Source organism: Eptatretus burgeri, chromosome 4 (assembly GCF_056783735.1).
Source record: "Eptatretus burgeri isolate ZD-2024b chromosome 4, Ebu_testis_v1, whole genome shotgun sequence".
In the NCBI taxonomy this organism is placed as follows: Eukaryota; Metazoa; Chordata; class Myxini; order Myxiniformes; family Myxinidae; genus Eptatretus; species Eptatretus burgeri.
Window position 1 is genome coordinate 19,626,164 of NC_140964.1, and position 20,357 is coordinate 19,646,520.

The 20,357-nt window shown below is 42.6% G+C and overlaps 1 protein-coding gene across 6 annotated transcripts in view; it reads right to left on the reverse strand.

The window, feature by feature from the left end:
* The window catches only part of ZNF236 (zinc finger protein 236), a 229,328-nt gene that overhangs the window by 145,961 nt on the left and 63,010 nt on the right, over positions 1-20,357 (reverse strand). For all 6 annotated transcript variants that reach the window (XM_085877114.1, XM_085877115.1, XM_085877113.1 and 3 more), the window contains 2 exons: positions 4,156-4,416; positions 3,230-3,792 (listed from right to left, as the gene is read on the reverse strand). In XM_085877114.1, coding sequence (XP_085733240.1) covers positions 3,230-3,792; positions 4,156-4,416 — 824 coding nt within the window. The remainder of the gene's footprint in view (positions 1-3,229; positions 3,793-4,155; positions 4,417-20,357) is intronic.

A 20,357-nucleotide genomic window follows, 5' to 3' on the forward strand; every position in this document is an offset into this window, starting at 1 on the left:
CCAAGTCTTCAGGTGTTTCGTCTTGCCCTATGGACGTGAGACTTGGACACTGACCAGGGATCTGAGACGGAGACTTAATTCCTTTGGTACCAGGTCTCTTCAGAGAATCCTTGGCCATCGCTGGTCGGACATTGTGTTCAACGAGTGGTTGCTGAGAGAGACTCAAATGAGATTTGTTACCTGCAGAGTCAGTGAGCATCAGCTGTGGCTGTATGGACATGTGGCTCATTTTCCTGATGCTGATCCTGCTCACCAGATTCTCAGCGAGGGAGCCTTGTGAGTGGAAGAGGCCAATGGGCCAACCACGTGCCTCGTGGTTGCAGCAGGTTGATCAGCATCTCAAGGAGATGGGGATGGGCCAGGCATATGCCTGGGGGATGGCCAGACGGAGGCCCCTGGAGTACTGGTAGAAAGTGGATGCAGCAATGTGCTGCTCTGGCACATGCTCCAATACATGATGTGACCTGACCTGATGACAAACTTTCCCACAAATGGCTCCTACTCTTCCTCTGCTCCAATTCATTCATCTGATATGCCTGTGAAAGTCAACATCTCTCTGGCTGTTCTCAGAGAGCTGCCTCAGTGCCGGCCATCTCTCTTCAGAACTTGTCTCCATATATCCCACCCCCAATGTCAACTTAGTCTGGGAATTCTTCCACAGAAACTTGCTCTCTCTCATGCACCGATCCATCCCATCTTGTCTTGTCTTCAGTTATCCTACCTTACTTCCGACTCATGGTCACAATCGTGTGTTGAGGCAGTTGCTCTGAAACAACTTGCCGACTCTTTCTGGAAAGCAAACCCAACCAAACACAACCTCAACTCATTCCACAAAATCCCCAAGTGTGTGTCCACTCTCAGGAGAGCCAGAAAACATCATGTCTTACCTCCAGATTAAACTTTTAAACTTGTCCCCCTCCACTAAAACCTTGCGGCACCTTGTTAAGTCTGTCTCTGGTGTATGCTCCCCTTCCATCCCTTCCCTCACTTGAAATGGCACCACTGTCAACTCCGCTCAAGAGAAGGCCAACTGCCTCAATTCTGTGTTTGCTTTCAAATCTTGTGACCCCAACCCCCCTCTCTCTCTGAACCCACCCTTCCCTGTCATGCCAAACTGCTCCAAGAGTCTGTATCTTTGATACCTGAGAAGGCAGAGAAGTTTCTGGCAACCCTCCACTCTAATTCTGCAACTGGACTAGACAGCATCAGCTGGCATGCCCAAAAACCTGCTCTGCTGTTCTTTCACATCCTATTTCTGCCATTTTCCTCCTATTATTTGCCCTAGGGCATCTTCCATCTGCTTGAGCCACATGTTGGCAACGAGACTTTGCTTTCGCAAATATTTTTTGAGGAAGTCTGTAAGCCATGTGTGGAGTTGCCCTCGGATGCCATCGGCAGGGTGTTTAGAGAGCGAGGTGGGATACACCAGACAAAGACTAACAAGGAAGTTAGCAAAAACAGCCCCATTACATGAAAAAAAGGTGCAAACCTGATCCCCTGAACTCTCGACCCACTCGCTTTCTTCCAATCATCAGCAAGGTCATGGAATCCATCATCACTGTTGATATTAAATCATTCCTTTTCCCGAACGATCTCATCTCAGATCACCAATTCCGATTCAGAATCGGTCACTCCACTTTGGAGATGCTGCCCCCACTGTCCAAACAATGGATGGAGGCCCTCAATGTCAGACATGAGATCAGGGCTGTCTCTCTTGCCATATCCGGTGCTTTTGATACAGTCTGGCATTCCGCCTCGCTCTCCAAACTCACCGACTATGGCATCCAAGGGCAACTCCACACATGGCTTCCAGACTTCCTCTGAAAAAAATATCAGCAAAAGCAAAAGTCTCATGGCCAACATGTGGCTCTCAACAGAATCCTTTCATCTCCTCTACCAGTCAAGGCAGGAGTACCCTAAGGCAGTGTTCTGGACCCAGTCCTATTGCTGATATTCATAAACTATATATCAGACTCTGGAAAATCCTCTTTATCTGTTTGCTGATGACTGCACCCTCTGCTGCGACATCCCTCATCCTTCAGACAGACAGGCTGCAGCTTCAGCCCTCTCGTCAGACCATGATAGAATCACAAGCAAGTCAAACACTGAATGCCTTTTAATCCTGACAAATCACACTCAAATTCTCTCTCCAAAAAAGGACTGTTTGGCAAACTCTCCCATCTAATTTCTTAAGAATCCTCTTGAGGTAGTTCAGTCACTCAAACTCCTGGATCTCACTGTCAGCCATGATCTTTCTTGGGCAAGTATTTATTAGTTGGCCTCCAAAGCCAGTCACCAACTGGGCATCCTGCGTCATGCAAAGTCCTTCCTTGGCACATTTGAACTCCTCTCCACCAACAAGGCCTTCATGTGCAGCTTGATGGAGTACTGCTCCCCCCCAATCTGGGATGGCTCCCCTGCCTCACACCTTGCTCAGCTTGACGCTGTGGAAACCAAGACCTTCAAGATTATTGAAATCTCCTGTGATGTCGATGGGCCTCGCACTTTACCATCGCAGATGGGTTTTCCCATCTGTGGAACCAACTTCCACACTCTCTGTAATCTCATCCTTCTCTCTAAGTCTTGAAAACAGCTTTTCACTCCCATCTCAGATCACCACCAATCCAAAATCATGATTTCTTTTTCTACCCCCTTTAACTCCCGCTCCGCCCCACCACCTCCTTCCAAATTTCCACTTTTCCTTCCTGAGAGTTTGCATCTGTGTCCATCTTGTCCACCCCATGTGTCCTTCCCTGCCCCTCATTTCTCAAGGGGTCTCCCTCTATTTTGTCCTTCAATCCAGCTGTTGGTGTTTTAGCCCTCTCTCTACTGTTGCATTTGTTCTGTTATGTCCTGATCCATTCAGTGTCCCAACTCTTCTGCATGCCTTGATTGTGTATTAAAAAAAAAAAGAAAAAAAAAAAGGTAAATAAATATTTGATGATCCAGGTTGAAATCAATCTTCATAAAGATCAACAGTCTGCAGAAAAAAAAAATTCGTCTTCACAAGTGTAATGTATGTGCATGCAAGGTTGCTAAATGAAAACAAAATAAAATTTAAACCAGTGTGGAAATGCTCTTCACTATGTTCTGCAGCATGTCTGATTGTATAAAATACATGCGTAGCAATAGAATACATTCATTAAAGGAAAAAAGCAGGAGCAAAAATGACAAGCAGCCACACTAAGGTTGGGCTTCAAAATGTTAAATGGTAGTTGCAAAACTTTGCCTGTGTCAAGTGTTTGTTCGGAGAGTGGTGATCCAATCTCAGTTGACTGTGTCGAGACTGAGGGTTGGTGTGCCAACCCCAGAAGACCCTGTTGCTGGCCTGAACCAGCTGCACCTAATCGTAGCAGTGCCTGCTGGTTTGTGTCAGGCTGGCCCAATCTGAGTATTGCTTGCTGCTGAGATGAGTTTGGTTGGGCCAATCCTAAAAGTGCTTCTTGTTGAGTGGGACTTTGTTCTGCTAATCCCAGAAGAGCCTGCTGCTGATGCTCCACTCCTTGCTGACTCAATCCCAGCAGGTCTTGCTGTTGTTGCTGCTGCTGCTGTGATTGAGGAGGACCTGGCTGGGCCAATCCAAGAAGAGCTTGTTGTTCGGTGTTCACAGTTGAGGGCTGAGCCAATCGTAGCACATCTTCCTCTGATACAGTGCTCTGCTGAGCCAGACCCAACAGAGGTTGTTGCGAGCTCACTGTGGAATGTGCTTCTGCCCGATGAGCGGTCAATGGTTCTACGAGGGAATCATCAGACAAAGATGATGGCTGTTGAAGTTGTTGTGCCAATTCGTACCTGCAACAAGTGCTCAATTAGCTCAACAAGTACAGATTAGATCTGGGTGACATGCAAAGTAATGCACACACATATAAAGTGTACTTCCAAAGTATCACTCTGTTGCTAACACATAAAAGTTATCTAAATGCAATTGCAACGACCTTCTTAAGAAGTAAAATACAACAACATACCATGTACAATATTATGTGGTGCATATTTGCCGAAATTATTTTACTGTGCATTCACTGAACTCAACGGAAAAATAACGCAATCGCAAATGTTATACGAGTACTCAAGTAGTTAGCATCCTACATACAAGTGAAATTAGCGTAATTAGTCAACTATAACCATCACAATCCACAGCATCCATAAAATTCTTACCGATGAGTCTTCATGTGCTTTTTACAATTCACCGACGTTTTAAAGGTCTTCTGGCAGTAAGGGCACATAAAGGGTCGTGTTTCACTGTGTGTGGACATGTGCCTCTTGAGGCTACCATTGGTGGTGAAAGAGCCATTGCAGATGATGCAGCGGTAAGCCTTGAGGCCCGTGTGAGTGCGCACGTGTGCTTTGAGTACGCCCGATGATACAAAAGAACGACTGCACTGTCCGCAGTGGTACGGCCTCTCGCCGGTATGCGAACTGCGGCGGGAGAGGGACAAGCAGTGCAAACTTACGGTCAGTCATTCGGACGAACGTTCACAAGAAAACTTCAAAAATTATTGGAACAGAGTCCACAAAATTCTCGCACTTGATCAGAGTTGTCATATTTGGCATTACTGTCCCAGAAGATCCACCATGTATTTTTGCTTGCATGAAGTTACTGGCAATGGTGGTGGAAAATGCCATTTTAACATGGTTTAATGCTAGAATAATCATTGATGAGACAGCAATAAGCATGGTCATCTCTACTTTATCCTGAGGGCACAAAAATAACGCAAGGAAACACCAATAAAGATATTACAGAACATTACAGAACACAAAACTCTCTAAACAGGAAAACAGTGCCTTAAAAAAGGACGCCGGGGCAAGCGCGATGACGTCAGCGCGCACACGCAAAACCTTAACGTGACTCAACGACGCGTCTGCTCGCGCGCGCTGCACCACGTGACGAGCTGTGACGCGGCGGGTGAAATATTTTTATACAATCTTAAAACGTCTCCAAAACATCCGATTTTTACCAGAATTGACAACCGAGTGTTGAGCGTCCTAAGCGATCGCAAAAACTGAAGACAAAATTAAAATCGAAGTTAAAACAAACTCGTAACGTCGACCGAAGCAAAAATACTCCATTTCTCCACAGGAATTTACGGAATTATTTAATATTATTTTATAACACTTAAATTTTTAAAACAGCCGGAACTCGACGAATTGACACAAATTCCGCCAAACATACCTCGATCTTCCAAACTCACGCTCCGTCAACAATACCTGTGGTAACTTTTCTCGAGTTATCACGTTTTGGATGTTTGACCTCACTGTGACCTTGACCTTTGACCGATTTTGACCAAAAATCTAATCAGCGCTAGCCATCACCCTCCTGAATCACGTGGTGTAATTTGACATTGGTAGCTTCTTCTGTTCTCGAGTTATCGTGCCTACAAACAAACACACAAACAAACAAACAGAAATGGAAGTCATCAATATACTTACGAAATCTAAAGATTTCGTAAGTAACAAAACACACAAACAGAGGACGGAAGTCATCAATATACTTACGAAATCTTTAGATTTCGTAAGTAACAAGCAGTCATAGACTGGTACTTACAAAATCGTCAACTTGACCTCTGACCTTGTTTAATAAAAGCTGTCTCTAGAGAAGGTAGCGACGCAAACCAGAAGTTTCTACGATGATTCTGGACCAAACCATCAAAAATCGAATGTTTGACCTCAGTGTGACGTTGACTTTTGACCGATTTAGACCAAAATCTAAGCAGCGCTAGCCATCACCCTCCTGAATCACTTGGTGTAATTTGACATTGGTAGCTTCTTCCATTCTCGAGTTATCATTTTTTGGATGTTTGACCTCACTGTGACCTTAACCTTTGACCGATTTTGACCAAAAATCTAATCAGCGCCAGCCATCACCCTCCTGAATCATGTGGTGTAATTTGACATTGGTAGCTTCTTCTGTTCTCGAGTCATCGTGCCGAAAAACAAACACACACACACAAACACACACACACAAACACACAAACAGATGACTGAAGTCATCAATATACTTAAAAAATCTTTAGATTTCATCAGTAACAAGCAGTCAAAGACTGGTACTTACAAAATTGTCAACTTGAGCTCTGACCTTGTCTAATAAAAGCTGTTTCTGGAGAAGATAGCGACGTAAACAAGAAGTTTCCACGATGATTCTGTGCAAAACCATCAAAAATCGAATGCTTGACCTCACTGTGACCTTTGACCGATTTTGACCAAAATCTAATCAGCGCTAGCCATCACCCTCCTGAATCACGTGGTGTAATTTGACATTGGTGGCTTCTTCTGTTCTCGAGTTATCGTGCCTAAAAACAAACACACACACAAACACACACACACACACACACAAACACACACACACACACAAACACACACACACACAAACACACACACAACACACACACACACACACACACACACACACACACACACACACACACACACACACACACACACACACACACACACACACACACACACACACACACACAAACACACACACACAAACACACACACACAAACACACAAACAGATGACTGAAGTCATCAATACACTTACAATAACAAGCAGTCATAGACTGGTACTTACAAAATTGTCAACTTGACCTCTGACCTTGTCTAATAAAAGCTGTTTCTGGAGAAGATAGCGACGTAAACAAGAAGTTTCCACGATGATTCTGTGCCAAACCATCAAAAATCGAATGTTCGACCTCACTGTGACCTTTGACGGATTTTGACCAAAATCTAATCAGCGCTAGCCATCACCCTCCTGAATCACGTGGTGTAATTTGACATTGGTAGCTTCTTCCGTTCGAGTTATCGTGCCTCCAAACAAACACACAAACAAACAGAGGACGGAAGTGATCAATATACTTAAGAAATCTTTAGATTTTGTAAGTAAAAAAAATATATATATTTGAGCTCATGTTTTTGAGCAAAAGGATTAAAATTTGTGACAGGGAATGAAAAAAAAATAAACCAATGTCACCCGCAGGGTGACCCGTATCTTGCCAAAAGGTGACCATGTCTGACTTCTTTAAGGTCACACTGAGGTGAATAGAGCTGCTATCTACCAGGAGCGACTCCTTGAGGAATATCTGCCTCCGAGAGATTCCGATGAGAATCGTTCTACAGAGTAACCATGAAAAATATGCGTTTGCCTCATAACGTCACCAAATGACGTCATAATGTCTCAAGCTTGACATATCGAGAAAGCACTCATCGAGGTGTTCAATTTGAGGTACGACACGATATGGTTCCTAAAACCTGAAAATTTGACCTTGGGGTCAAATATGTTTGACCTCAGGTGCTAACCATGAAGGTCAAGGCCAATCGCCACCAAAAATTAATCAGCTGAGCGCCAGACCATGAATTATATTCCCATGAAGTTTGAAGACGATCCTATCAAAATTACTCAAAAAATAAGGGTTTCGTCGACTTCCCTGATTTGCGACAAAATGACCTTGACCTTCAAAATTTTATGCGCTGAAAGGGACCTATAGGCCTCTGTCTGATATGTGAAGTTACAAAAATTTCCAATGATAACTGTGCGCTGCAGAATTTTTTATACGTGATTACACTCAAACAAAAAAAAAAAACAAGCAGTCATAGACTGGTACTTACGAAATAGTCAACTTGACCTCTGACCTTGTCTAATAAAAGCTGTCTCTCGAGAAGGTAGCGACGCAAACTAGAAGTTTCTACGATGATTCTGTATCAAACCATCAAAAATCATAACGTAGACCGAAGCAAAAATCTCCATTTCTCCACGCAATTATACCTTAACGTAACTCAACGACGCGTCTGCTCGAGCGCACTGCATCATGGGACGACCTGTGACGCGTCGAGTGAAATATTTTTTATACAATCTTAAAACGTCTCCAAAACATCCGATTTTTACCAGAATTTCTACAACCGAGTTTTAAGCGTCCCAAGCGATCGCAAAAACCGAAGACAAAATGAAAATCGAAGTTAAAATGGAGTCGTAACGTCGAGCGAAGCAAAAATACTCCATTTCTCCATGTGAATTTACGGAATTATGTTTGACCTCACTGTGACCTTGACCTTTGACCGATTTTGACCAAAATCTAATCAGCACTAGCCATCACCCTCCTGAATCACGTGGTGTAATTTGACATTGGTAGCTTCTTCCGTTCTCGAGTTATCGTGCTTACAAACAAACAAACAAACAAACAGAAATGGAAGGCATCAATATACTTACGAAATCTTTAGATTTCGTAAGTAAAAAACATACAAGATGACAAACATATCTTGCAAAAACTTCGTTTTGGCAAGATAATAAAGAAAAAAAAAAAAAACATCTCACAATCCCAAACCAGTGACACTTCCTGTTACTTAAAAAAAAAAGTTAGAGTTCATGGAACACATTTTATCCAGCGCTGTCTTGATAAACAAGAATATAGGTGGGGTCGACGAGAGACAAACTCGATTGGTCGTGATGACGTAAAATTGCGTAATATTTTGTCCAAGTACTGCTAAACGGAAGGTTTCTGAAAGTGCCAAAAGGCAATTCGTGTTCTTCAGTGTTCAAGTACAAAGAAAGAAAGAGAAGAAAGAAAGAGAAGAAAGAGAAGGAGAAAGAGAAGGAGAAAGAGAAGGAGAAAGAGAAGGAGAAAGAGAAGGAGAAAGAGAAGGAGAAGGAGAAAGAGAAGGAGAAAGAGAAGGAGAAAGAGAAGGAGAAAGAGAAGGAGAAAGAGAAGGAGAAAGAGAAGGAGAAAGAGAAGGAGAAAGAGAAGGAGAAAGAGAAGGAGAAAGAGAAGGAGAAAGAGAAAGAGAAGGAGAAGGAGAAAGAGAAGGAGAAAGAGAAGGAGAAAGAGAAGGAGAAAGAGAAGGAGAAAGAGAAGGAGAAAGAGAAGGAGAAAGAGAAGGAGAAAGAGAAGGTGAAAGAGAAGGAGAAAGAGAAGGAGAAAGAGAAGGAGAAAGAGAAGGAGAAAGAGAAGGAGAAAGAGAAGGAGAAAGAGAAGGAGAAAGAGAAGGAGAAAGAGAAGGAGAAAGAGAAGGAGAAAGAGAAGGAGAAAGAGAAGGAGAAAGAGAAGGAGAAAGAGAAGGAGAAAGAGAAGGAGAAAGAGAAGGAGAAAGAGAAGGAGAAAGAGAAGGAGAAAGAGAAGGAGAAAGAGAAGGAGAAAGAGAAGGAGAAAGAGAAGGAGAAAGAGAAAGAGAAGGAGAAAGAGAAGGAGGAGGAGAAAGAGAAGGAGAAGGAGAAAGAGAAGGAGAGAGAGAATGAGAAAGAGAAAGAGAAGGAGAAAGAGAAGGAGAAAGAGAAGGAGAAAGAGAAGGAGAAAGAGAAGGAGAAAGAGAAGGAGAAAGAGAAGGAGAAAGAGAAGAAGGAGAAAGAGAAGGAGAAAGAGAAGGAGAAAGAGAAGGACAAGGAGGAGAAGGAGAAAGAGAAAGAGAAGAAAGAGAAGGAGAAAGAGAAAGAGAAGAAAGAGAAGGAGAAAGAGAAGAAAGAGAAAGAGAAGAAAGAAAGAAAAAGAGAAGAAAGAGAAAGAGAAGAAGGAGAAAGAGAAGAAAGAGAAAGAGAAGAAGGAGAAAGAGAAGAAGGAGAAAGAGAAGAAAGAGAAAGAGAAGAAAGAGAAAGAGAAGAAAGAGAAAGAGAAAGAGAAGAAGGAGAAACACAAGAAGGAGAAAGAGAAGAAAGGAGAAAGAGAAGAAAGAGAAAGAGAAGAAGGAGAAAGAGAAGAAGAGAAAGAGAAGAAAGAGAAGAAGGAGAAGAGAAGAAGAAGAGAAGAAAGAGAAAGAGAAGAGAGAAGAGAAGAAGAGAAGAAGAGAGAAAGAGAAGAGAAGAGAGAAAGAGAAGAAAGAAGAGAAGAAAGAGAAGAGAAGAAAGAAGAGAGAAGAAGAAAGAGAAGAAGAGAAAGAGAAGAAGAGAGAAGAAGAAAGAGAGAAGAGAAGAAAGAGAAGAAGGAGAAAGAGAAGAAAGAGAAAGAGAAGAAAGAGAAAGAGAAGAAAGAGAAAGAGAAAAAGAGAAGAGAAAGAGAAAAAAGAGAAAGAGAAGAAAGAGAAAGAGAAAAAAGAGAAAGAGAAAAAAGAGAAAGAGGAAAAAAGAGAAAGAGAAAGAGAAAGAGAAAGAGAAAGAGAAAGAGAAAGAGGAAGAGGAAGAGGAAGAGGAAGAGGAAGAGGAAGAGGAAGAGGAAGAGGAAGAGGAAGAGAAAGAAAAAGAGAAAGAAAGAGAAAGAGAAAGAAAAAGAAAAGAAAAAGAGAAAGAAAAAGAGAAAGAGAAAGAGAAAGAAAAGAGAAAGAGAAAGAGAAAGAGAGAAAGAGAAAAAGAGAAAGAGAAAAAGAAGAAAGAGAAAAAGAAGAAAGAGAAAAAGAAGAAAGAGAAAGAGAAGAAAGAGAAAGAGAAGAAAGAGAAAGAGAAGAAAGAGAAAGAGAAGAAAGAGAAAGAGAAGAAAGTGAAAGAGAAGAAAGAGAAGAAAGAGAAGAAAGAGAAGAAAGTGAAAGTGTAAGAGAAAGTAGAGGAAGAGGAAGAGGAAGAGGAAGAGGAAGAGGAAGAGGAAGAGGAAGAGAAAGAAGAGGAAGAGGAAGAGGAAGAGGAAGAGGAAGAGGAAGAGGAAGAGGAAGAGGAAGAGGAAGAGGAAGAGGAAGAAGAGAAAGAGAAAGAGAAAGAGAAAGAAGAAGAAGAAGAAGAATTATTATTTGTAGAAGTTTACCACCATTGATGCAGCATCTTTCACAACTCATTCAACATGTACATTAGTTATTCATGCCTGTTGTTTGTGTCCTTTATGATGCCCATTTGGAATGATTTTAAACTTTGTTTGACTGCCAGACAGGTCGACACAATAATAATAATGATAATAATAATAAAAAAACGACATCACTGCACTCTGTGCATGCACGATCAGGACGAATTCAGAACCAAAGAACTGTAAAACAACAACTTTTTTTCCCCCTGATTCATGTTCCAATTTGTGTTCCAAATATGACATTCAATTGAAATTACATTGTTCCTCGATCATAAACAGTTTTCAAAAACAGACAGACAGAAGTGAATCAATTGCTTAACCATGCTTTCGCTTCACATGCATCTTGTAATAAAAAACAACAACAAAATAAGTCAGATGCCCAATGAGATGTAACTATCTGAATTTTAAAATAAACAGACACAATAAAAAGACCCAAAACTGTATTTAAAAGGGAATTTGGAAAATATCGAATCCATAAAATTTTTGCAACATTATCAAAAACAGAATCATCAGTTTATTTCCTTCCAAAATTTGAACTCAGGGGGGGGGAGGGGGGAAAGCAAACGAGATATTTTTTTTGAATGTACGAGTGGTGACTTTCATGTGGTGACATCTGCACCGGAGATGCAGAGATAGACCTTTGCATTTCAAACAAGAACGGCACTCGGTGGAGGGCATACCTCTGCCAGTCTCAACAGTTTACGTTTTGTATCCCGCTAATAAACCTGGTGCTGGCTTTGTGGTTTGGGTGGCTGGCTTGGAATCTCAGGGTCCCGAGTTCGAGCTCCGCTGGTCACTGAACTAACAGCAGGTGGGGTTGACTCAGCCTGTCATCCTTCAGAGGTCGGCAAAATGAGTACCAGTGTACTGGTATAGCGACACAGCATCAGCAGCATCGTCACACTCCAATAAAAATGATAGCAACCCGGCAGCTAAGCTGCCACACACAAGAAGAAGAAAAAAAAGAAGAAATTTTAGCTATCATATGAGCCTCAACAGTGCAGACAAAGAAAAAAAAGAAAGGAATCCCACTGATTGGCCAGATCTGGATCAGCACCTGAACCAAAATCTAATTGGCTTGTTCTCGTCACCTATCCGAGTCATTCAACAAGTTTTGTCATAACTCGTCCATAACTTTTTGAGGTATCGTGCAACAAGTCGTTTTTTGACCCATCTCTCAATGGTGAAGAACCACTTAAAGGTCCCACGTCACTCAAAAGTCCTGAAATTATATATATATATATATATATATATATATATATATATATATATATATATATATATATATATATATATATATATATATATCCTATAGGAGTTTTTCATCTTGATTTCTGATCTGACAATGTTTTTTTCACAATACCAGTTCTGTAAAATGTAAAATAAATAAAAAAAAAATTCTTAGGGAACGCCCCTAAAAACTCTGCCGAAATCTACTGAACGACGCGTAATCCACATGACGTCATCTCCAGAACAACAAAGGCTGCATGCAAATTACTCGGGTTGGTGGTCTACGTGATTGTATTGGCTTTCTGTGCGTTTCCACATTCGATTGGTCGACTCAAACGCTTCGTTCATTTCTGCTTTTGAAAAAAAAATCAAACATTTGGTTTTGAATAATGGATGACATGGACTTTGATTTGTCTGGTAGCGACAGTGAGTGAGAGAAATGAAGGATTTTGGTCTGAATCAGATGGAGAATTGTCGGATAACATAGTCGCGGGAGGTGAAGTTCAGGCAGCTGGAAATGGAATACGGCCTTACCAGTTCGAGCCCGAAGCAGGACAAGCAGAGGAAACTGGCGATGAAATTCCCGGAGTTCATGATGATTGGGAGGACATCGAAGGAAGACTTGGCAATAACAACTGGTTAGACTAAATCCTATTTTTAATTCAATAATGTAAATTCTACTTGCATACTGCTCGATATCAGAAATATTTTAGTGAGGTGACGTGACCAGCACAGCGCAGCGGGCAAGTTGCTCTGTGGTGAATGAATTGCAAGCAAGGCCAGCCCATGTCATTGGCCGTATCTCTGCGCGCATTAAACGAAGCAATCTCGCTGTCCGGATACGATGAAAACTTGTGTGCAGAACACACCTTGTGACACAATTGTCTAGAGTAGTCCAATAAATCTAACGTTCTGTTGCATTTTTATTTATTTTATTAACCTCTGCAATCGAAGATCAGAGGTGACTGCTTTCACCCCTTTCTGTTTGTTTGTTACTTACAAAATCGAAAGATTTCGTAAGAATATTGATGACTTCCGTTTCTGTTTGTTACTTACGAAATCTGAAGATTTCGAAAGTATATTGATGCCTTCCGTTTCTGTTTGTTTGTTTGTTAGTTTTTTTCGTTTGTTTGTTTTTTTTGTTTGTTTGTTTGTTTGTAGGCACGATAACTCGAGAATGGAAGAAGCTACCAATGTCAAATTACACGACGTGATTCAGGAGGGTGATGGCTCGTGCTGATTAGATTTTGGTCAAAATCGGTCAAAGGTCAAGGTCATGGTGAGGTCAAATATTCGATTTTTGATGGTTTGGTACAGATAACTCAAGAACGGAAGAAGTTACCAATGTCAAATTACACCACCTGATTCAGGAGGCTGATGGCTAGTGCTGATTAGATTTTGGTCAAAATCGGTCAAAGGTCAAGGTCACAGTGAGGTCAAACATCCAAAAAATGATAACTCGAGAACGGAAGAAGCTACCAATGTCAAATTACACCACGTGATTCAGGAGGGTGGTGGCTAGCGCTGATTAGATTTTGGTCAAAATCGGTCAAAGGTCAAGGTCACAGTGAGGTCAAACATCCAAAACATTCGATTTTTGATGGTTTGGTTCAGAATCATCGTAGAAACTTCTGGTTTGTGTCGCTACCTTCTCCAGAGACAGCTTTTATTAGACAAGGTCAGAGGTCAAGTTGACGATTTCGGAAGTACCAGTCTATGACTGCTTGTGTGTTTGTTTGTTTGTGAACAGTATTACGGAAAAACTCCTCGACGGATTTCGACGAAACTTGGCGGGGGGGGGGGTGAGGTATGGTCCAAAGATCATGCCATGAGATTTTGGACTTAGTCCCCCCCAAAAAAAATTCAGAGAAAAAAATATTTTTTTGCATTTGTACATGTTTTAAGCGATTTCCACCCCCCCCCCCACACACAAAAAAAATTGACAAAAATTTTTTTTTGCATTTCTGCATGTTTTAAGTGATTTCCAACCCCTGCCCCGAAAAAAAAATTAGAGGAAAAAAATTTTTGCAACTTTTTTCAACAAAATTTCGATTTCTTTTTTTGCATTTCTACATGTTTTAAGTGATTTCCAACACCCCCCCCCCCCAAAAATGGAGAAAAGAACTATAACTGTCAGCACTGTTGACATCATATTTAATGAATAAGATATAAGGTTCACTTGAGTGACCCAACAGTATTGGCGGCGGAGGTTTTGCACTCTCCCGAGTGCTCCCCCTCGAGTTCCTACTGTCGTCATGTAGCGCCAGTAGAAAACAATGAAGAAAAGAGAATAATAAAAGAAAGCTACAGCACGTCAGATTTATCGGACTCGTGGGATGAACTAAGGATTTATCGGACGACATTGCTTTTGATGATGGGTACTGCATCAGGTTTCAGCCTCCTCAACTTCTTCAAACTGAACAGCGAATAGAGCCCGTGCTCAAAGTCACTGTCTTCGAAGTGGGCGCTGCAAATGACGCTCGTGTCGCTGGGGCCTTTGCAGTTTCCCCACATCAGCTTCACTTTATGTCCATATTCTCCGAAGATTCTCATCTTTCGGGAATACATGAAGGCTTGCACCGTCTTTGGTTGTATTGCTGCATCCTGCTACGATACATCTTGCAGGCATTTTCGAAAGTAAGGCTAAAACTCTTAAAATCTTTCGCGAAACAATCACAGGAATTAAGACGATCAGTGAGATAGCAAACACATGTGCACAATGCATTTGTACGGACTTTATACGGCGCACGACGTCTCATCAATCGACTCTGAGCGAGTCGCGTTCTGAAGATGACCTCAACGGTCACATGACCTGTGGTTCGCTGAACTCTACTTTTTTGAGGGGCGGGACATTGCAAGTTGTGAAAAACACGACAAACGTTCAAAATATTGGTCTAATTATCCCATTGTTGATTTAAAAAAAGAAACATGGGTGATTTCTTCACTGGGAAAGTCAAGTTAATATATAAATTACCAGAAACTTTTGAATTACATGGGACCTTTAAAATATTTAAAAACTCTCATATCCAGATCCAGATCTTCACCAAAATAGAATCAATTCGTCCTTGTCACACACTCAACCTGTCCACAAAGTTTTGTTCAAATCCGTCCATAACTTTTTGAGATATCTTGGCCAAAGACAAACAAACATACAGACAGACAGGGGTGAAAACATAACCTCCACCACCGATCATGTACATATTACCGTCTCATCCAATATTCGTCATCAAAATCTTGAAAATGATAAAAAAAGGGTTTTCATACGAGTTGAGGCAAATTTATTGAACAGATACGTCAGGTTGCATTTGCAAAATCTAACCCCTTGAAAGCTTCGACTTGTTTTGGTGACACAAGCTCGGCTCATGGAAGAGCCATTTCACATTCAAACTTTTCAAATGGCTCTACAGAACAACTCTGCACAGCAATCATTTAACTTGTTCAATGCACCACTCATCCCAGATGCTGCCTTGACTGGGGTGAGGAGGGGGGGGGAGGAGGGGTGGGGGGGGTGGAGGTCCTTTGCTTGCCAAGCAAGCCCTCTGCCTGTGATGTTAAAGGAGCCTTTACTCATGGATTTTGACTCCCTCCACTCATGCAGTCTGTGTGTGGCCATCAATGGAACCCTCTCCATGCCCCCCCCCTGCCCCACCCCAATCAAGGCAAGCAAAAGACCCAAGTCAATGCAAGTGCTGGTGGGAGCTCCCCAAAGCAGTGTTTTGACCCAATCGGTTCCTAATTGACAGGTCAACATAATAAATAAATGAAACTCTCTCACTACTCTGGATGCATGCGCGATCAGGATAAAATCTGAACCAAAGTACAGTACAGTACTGTAAAACTCCAGTTTTGTTTAACGATTCATGTTAAAAATAAGTGACCCCTTCGATACTCTTCGAAAACCCTCTCTTCCGTTTTCAAAAGGACCCACATTGTGTCGTCCAGTTCCCTCTCCCCCTGCTCGGCAGCTGTGTCCACATCTGATCTGAAAATGATTAGACTCTCGCCTGAAAACTGGAATGTGTCCTCCAATCCTGAAAAACTTCAATCTCATCCTTTCGCTCCAGAAGGCTTGTCAAGGAAACCTATCCATTCCCTTCATCACCCACTGGAAGAGATTAAGTCACTCAAACGTTTGGGCTTCACCATCAGCCATGATCTTTATTGGGCAGACCATATTTACAAGATGGCCTCCTAAGATAACCACCGACTGGGCATCCTTCATTGTGCAAGGTCTTTCCTTGGCCAATCTGAACTTTTGACAACAGACAAGGCCTTTATTCGCAGCTTGATTGAGGACTGCGGTCCCTTTTGGGCTGGCGCCCCTGCCTCACACCTTGCCCTTCTTGGTGTCGTGGAAAGTTAGGTCCTCAAAATCATTGGGATGTCCCGCGATGAAGCTGATTGTCTAACCCTGTTACTTTTGTATTGCAGACCGGTTTGTGGCCTCTCTGTATTCTACCGCCTCCTTTTTTGGTCTTGCACCCTCTTGGCTCTGTCCCTCTCAGGTTTCTGCAGAATGCACACGGTCTGTCAGTAACCAAGTAACCCTCTTCAGGATTAACCCGTAAAATCCAGACTCGCTGCTCAACTCGACTCATTTGTTCCTCTATCCTCTCACCTGTGGAACCAACTTCTCCAGTCTGTTCTGTCCCATTCTTCCCACAAAGGCTTCAAAACAGCTGCTCACCACTAACTCTGGTCACATTTCCCCCACCCCAATCCAACCTCATGATTTTCTCCACCACACATGACCCCATTTCAAAGCACTGCTATTTTCCAGGCTATTGTGAACCACCCATTTCCTTCGTCCCCCATTGGAAGAGATCAAGTCACTCAAACTTTTGGGCCTCACCATCAGCCATGACCTTTCTTGGGAAGACCATATTTTAAAGATGGCCTCCAAAACTGACGCAGATTCCGCAACCGGTCCAGACGGCATCAGCCCACGTGTCCTAAAAACCTGCTCTTCTGCTCTTGCTCATACTCTCTCCGTTATACTTACCCTCTCATTTGCTCAAGGTCATCTGCCATCTGCTTGGAAATCAGCAAACATCACTGCCCTGCAAAAAAGGTGCAAAAACAGATCTCTGCAACTACAGACCAATCAGCCTTCTCCCAATCATCAGCGAGATTATGGAATCCATCATCGCTTCAGACATTAAATCCTTCCTCTTCTCAAAGGCTTGATTTCTGATCATCAATTTGGATTCAGAACAGGTCACTTTGGCCTGGATATGCAACTTCTGCTCTCCCACCAATGGACAGAGGTCCTCAATACCAGACATGAAATCAGAGCCATCTCCCGAGACATATCACATGCTTTTGATAGAGTCTGACACCCTGCCCTGCTCACCAAACTGTCTTCCTATGGTATCCAGGCCATCTCCACTCATGGCTTGCAGACTTCCTCTCCTGTCGCAGTCAACGTGTGGCACTTACTGGAGTTCTCTCATCCACTCTTCCTGTCCAGACTGGAGTTCCTCAAGGCAGCGTTCTGGGCCCTGTTTTTTTCTGGTTTTCATCAATGATCTCTCCGACTCTGGAAAATACTCTATCTCTTTGCGGATGACTCCACCCTCTGTCGTACCATCTGTCATCCCTCAGACCGGCAAGCAGCAGCTTCTTCACTCTTTGCAGATCTGGATAAAATCACAAACTGGTCCAACACGTGGAACATCTCTTTCAATCCTGACAAATCTCACACTCTCACAGTCAATCCGAAAGGACCGTTGGAAAATACCCCCATCGACTTTCTCAACAATCCTCTTGAAGAAGTCCTTTCATGAACGCTTCTGGGTCTCATTATCTGCCATGATCTTTACTGCAAAAGCCACATTTCCAACATGGCCTCCAAAGCCAGTCGCCGACTGGCAGACTCAGTCGTGCAAAGTCTTTCCTTGGCACACCTGAGTTCCTGACCACATACAAAGCTTTCGTCCGCAGCCTGATGGAGTAATGCTCTCCCCATCTGGGCTGGTGCTCCCGCCTCTCACCGTTCTCGGCTTCACGCTGTGGAAACCAAGACATTTAGGATCATTGGTATCTCACTCTCATTGGTATCATTGGTATCGGTGAGGCTGAGTCTTTGGGCCTCCCATTGTCTCACCACAGGCAGGTCGATGGTCTTTGTCTTCAACCGTCTCCTCTCCCGTCTCGCCACCCCCCTCCCCTTTTTTGCTCTGTTTGCGATATGTTTTCCATATTTCCACAGGGCGCTCAAGGTCCACCAGCAACCCCATTCTGGTAAAACTACCAACATCACGAATCACTGCTCACCTTCACGCTTTCGTTCCTCTTTTTTCCCGCCTTTGGAATAAACTCCCACGCTCTCTTCTATCCCACTCGTCCCTCCAGGTCTTCAAAACAACTGTTCACCGCCACCTCTTATCTTCACCAATCCAAAACCACGATCTTTTCTACCCCCGTTAATCCACCACAAACCCACATCCTTCAAATTCCCTGCTTTCCTTCCTGAAAGTGCTTGTGGTGTCCATCTTGTTGACCCCGTGTACCCTGCCCCATTCCTCTCCCTTCCACAGAACTCCTGTCTCTGTTCCCCAGTTTTTTCCTTCCCTCCCCCACCCCTCTTGTCTCCTGCCCCCCTTGTGCATTGTGTGTGTTAGTTCTCATGCGAGCATCGACCATGTATACACCCCCCTCCCCAAACCCCCCGTTCAGTTCGTTCAGTTCGTTCAGTTTGTCCTTTTCTGTTTAATCCCCACTTTCCCCATCCCCTTGTTGCTGTGTTTCAGCTTGTGTACAGCTCGTTCGCTCTTCAACGAGCCTCAATCACAGACAATTTTTCTTTTTTTTAAAGGACAAATCAACTTAATAAGGGCAAAGTGAAGGATGGAAAGGTAATGCAAAAGAAAATCACGATTCCTTAATTGACCAGATATAAATTAAAATCCCGATTGTTTTTTGGCATCGCTCCAAATGTCACGTTTATCAGCTTACGTGAGATATAACCACAACCAAGACGAAGGTCCAGCAACCCCTCATGGAGCTCTGTGCTCCACTCTCAAATAGTTAATTTCTAATAGATTGGTATCACTTGGAATCCACTCGAGTCCGATGGGTTTTCAAGTGCAAACATGGAAACACAAGAGCCATGAATCTTGTGCAATGCATGAATTCTCATAACATTTGAAGATGTTGCTCTTCCAAAACTATTGCAAAAAGTAATGAGGTATTTGTTGCATTTTAAATGTCCCACGTAAGAGATGTACGAAAATGTTCTGACATAAAACTATGACGACAATGAAATCACTGACCATGAAACTAAAAGTAGAATGGCATGCAAGAGAGCGCATAACCCCACCAGGCTGAACAGTTTACGTTTTGTATACCACTGATCGGCCAGATCTGCAACTGGACCTGAACCAGAATCTGATCGGCTTTTTCTTGTCACCTATCCAAGTCATTCAACAAGTCTCGTCTGAGACAGACCGACAAACAGGGATGAATACCTTCGCCCACCTTCGGCGGAGGAAGTAAATATAAGACAAAAATCTCAATGCAGTCAACGTTTGATTTTTTTTTCCCAACTTCAAATCAGGTTGACCTGCTTGGCATTCACGACATCAGTATCCCAGGATTAAATCCCATGTAATGACTCATGCATCGTCTCATAATGTTCAATGATGCTCTCTAATCTCCTCGTCCTGCAGGTACATACAGAGTGTATTGCACAAGCTTCTCAATGAATCTGAGATTCAGGAGAAAAATTACATTAAGAAAAATATTCAAGCCAAGATATCCCACATTAAGAAACAAGGGTGAGAATTGCTTTGCGATAAATGTCCCCTCCCTGTCCCAATGAATGGTCGTTAGTTTGGGCGGTGCACAATGGTGCGTTTGGTGCCGAAAATCAAACTAAAAATAACCCGACGTGTGTATATATGAAGTAAAAACAAGCGTACGGCTTTTCTGCATGTATAATACATCGTGGTTAAATACAGGGCCTTCAGAAAAGTATTCACACCTCTTGGATTTTTCACATTTTGTTGTGTTGCAGCCTGAATTTAAAACGGATTAAACTGAGATTTTTTTTTGTCACCGATCCACACAAAATAACCTGTGATGACAAAGTACAAAACACGGTTTTAGAAGTTTTTACAATTTTTTTGAAAATGAAATACAGAAATATCTAATTTACAAAAGTATTCAGCCCCATGAGTCGATACTTCGGAGAAGCGATTTTGGTCGCGATTGCAGATTTTGAGTGTTATTGGGTATGTACCGTTTGTATCAGCTTTGCACATCTTGGATTTGGGGATTTTCTCCCATTCTTCTTTGCAGATTTTCTCAAGCTCTTTCAAGTTGGATGGGGAGTGTCGGTGAACCGCAATCTTCAAATCTTTCAACAGATTCTCAATGCGATTCAAGTCTGGGCTCTGACTGGGCCACTCAGTCCCTGCCACTGAAAAGCATCCCCATA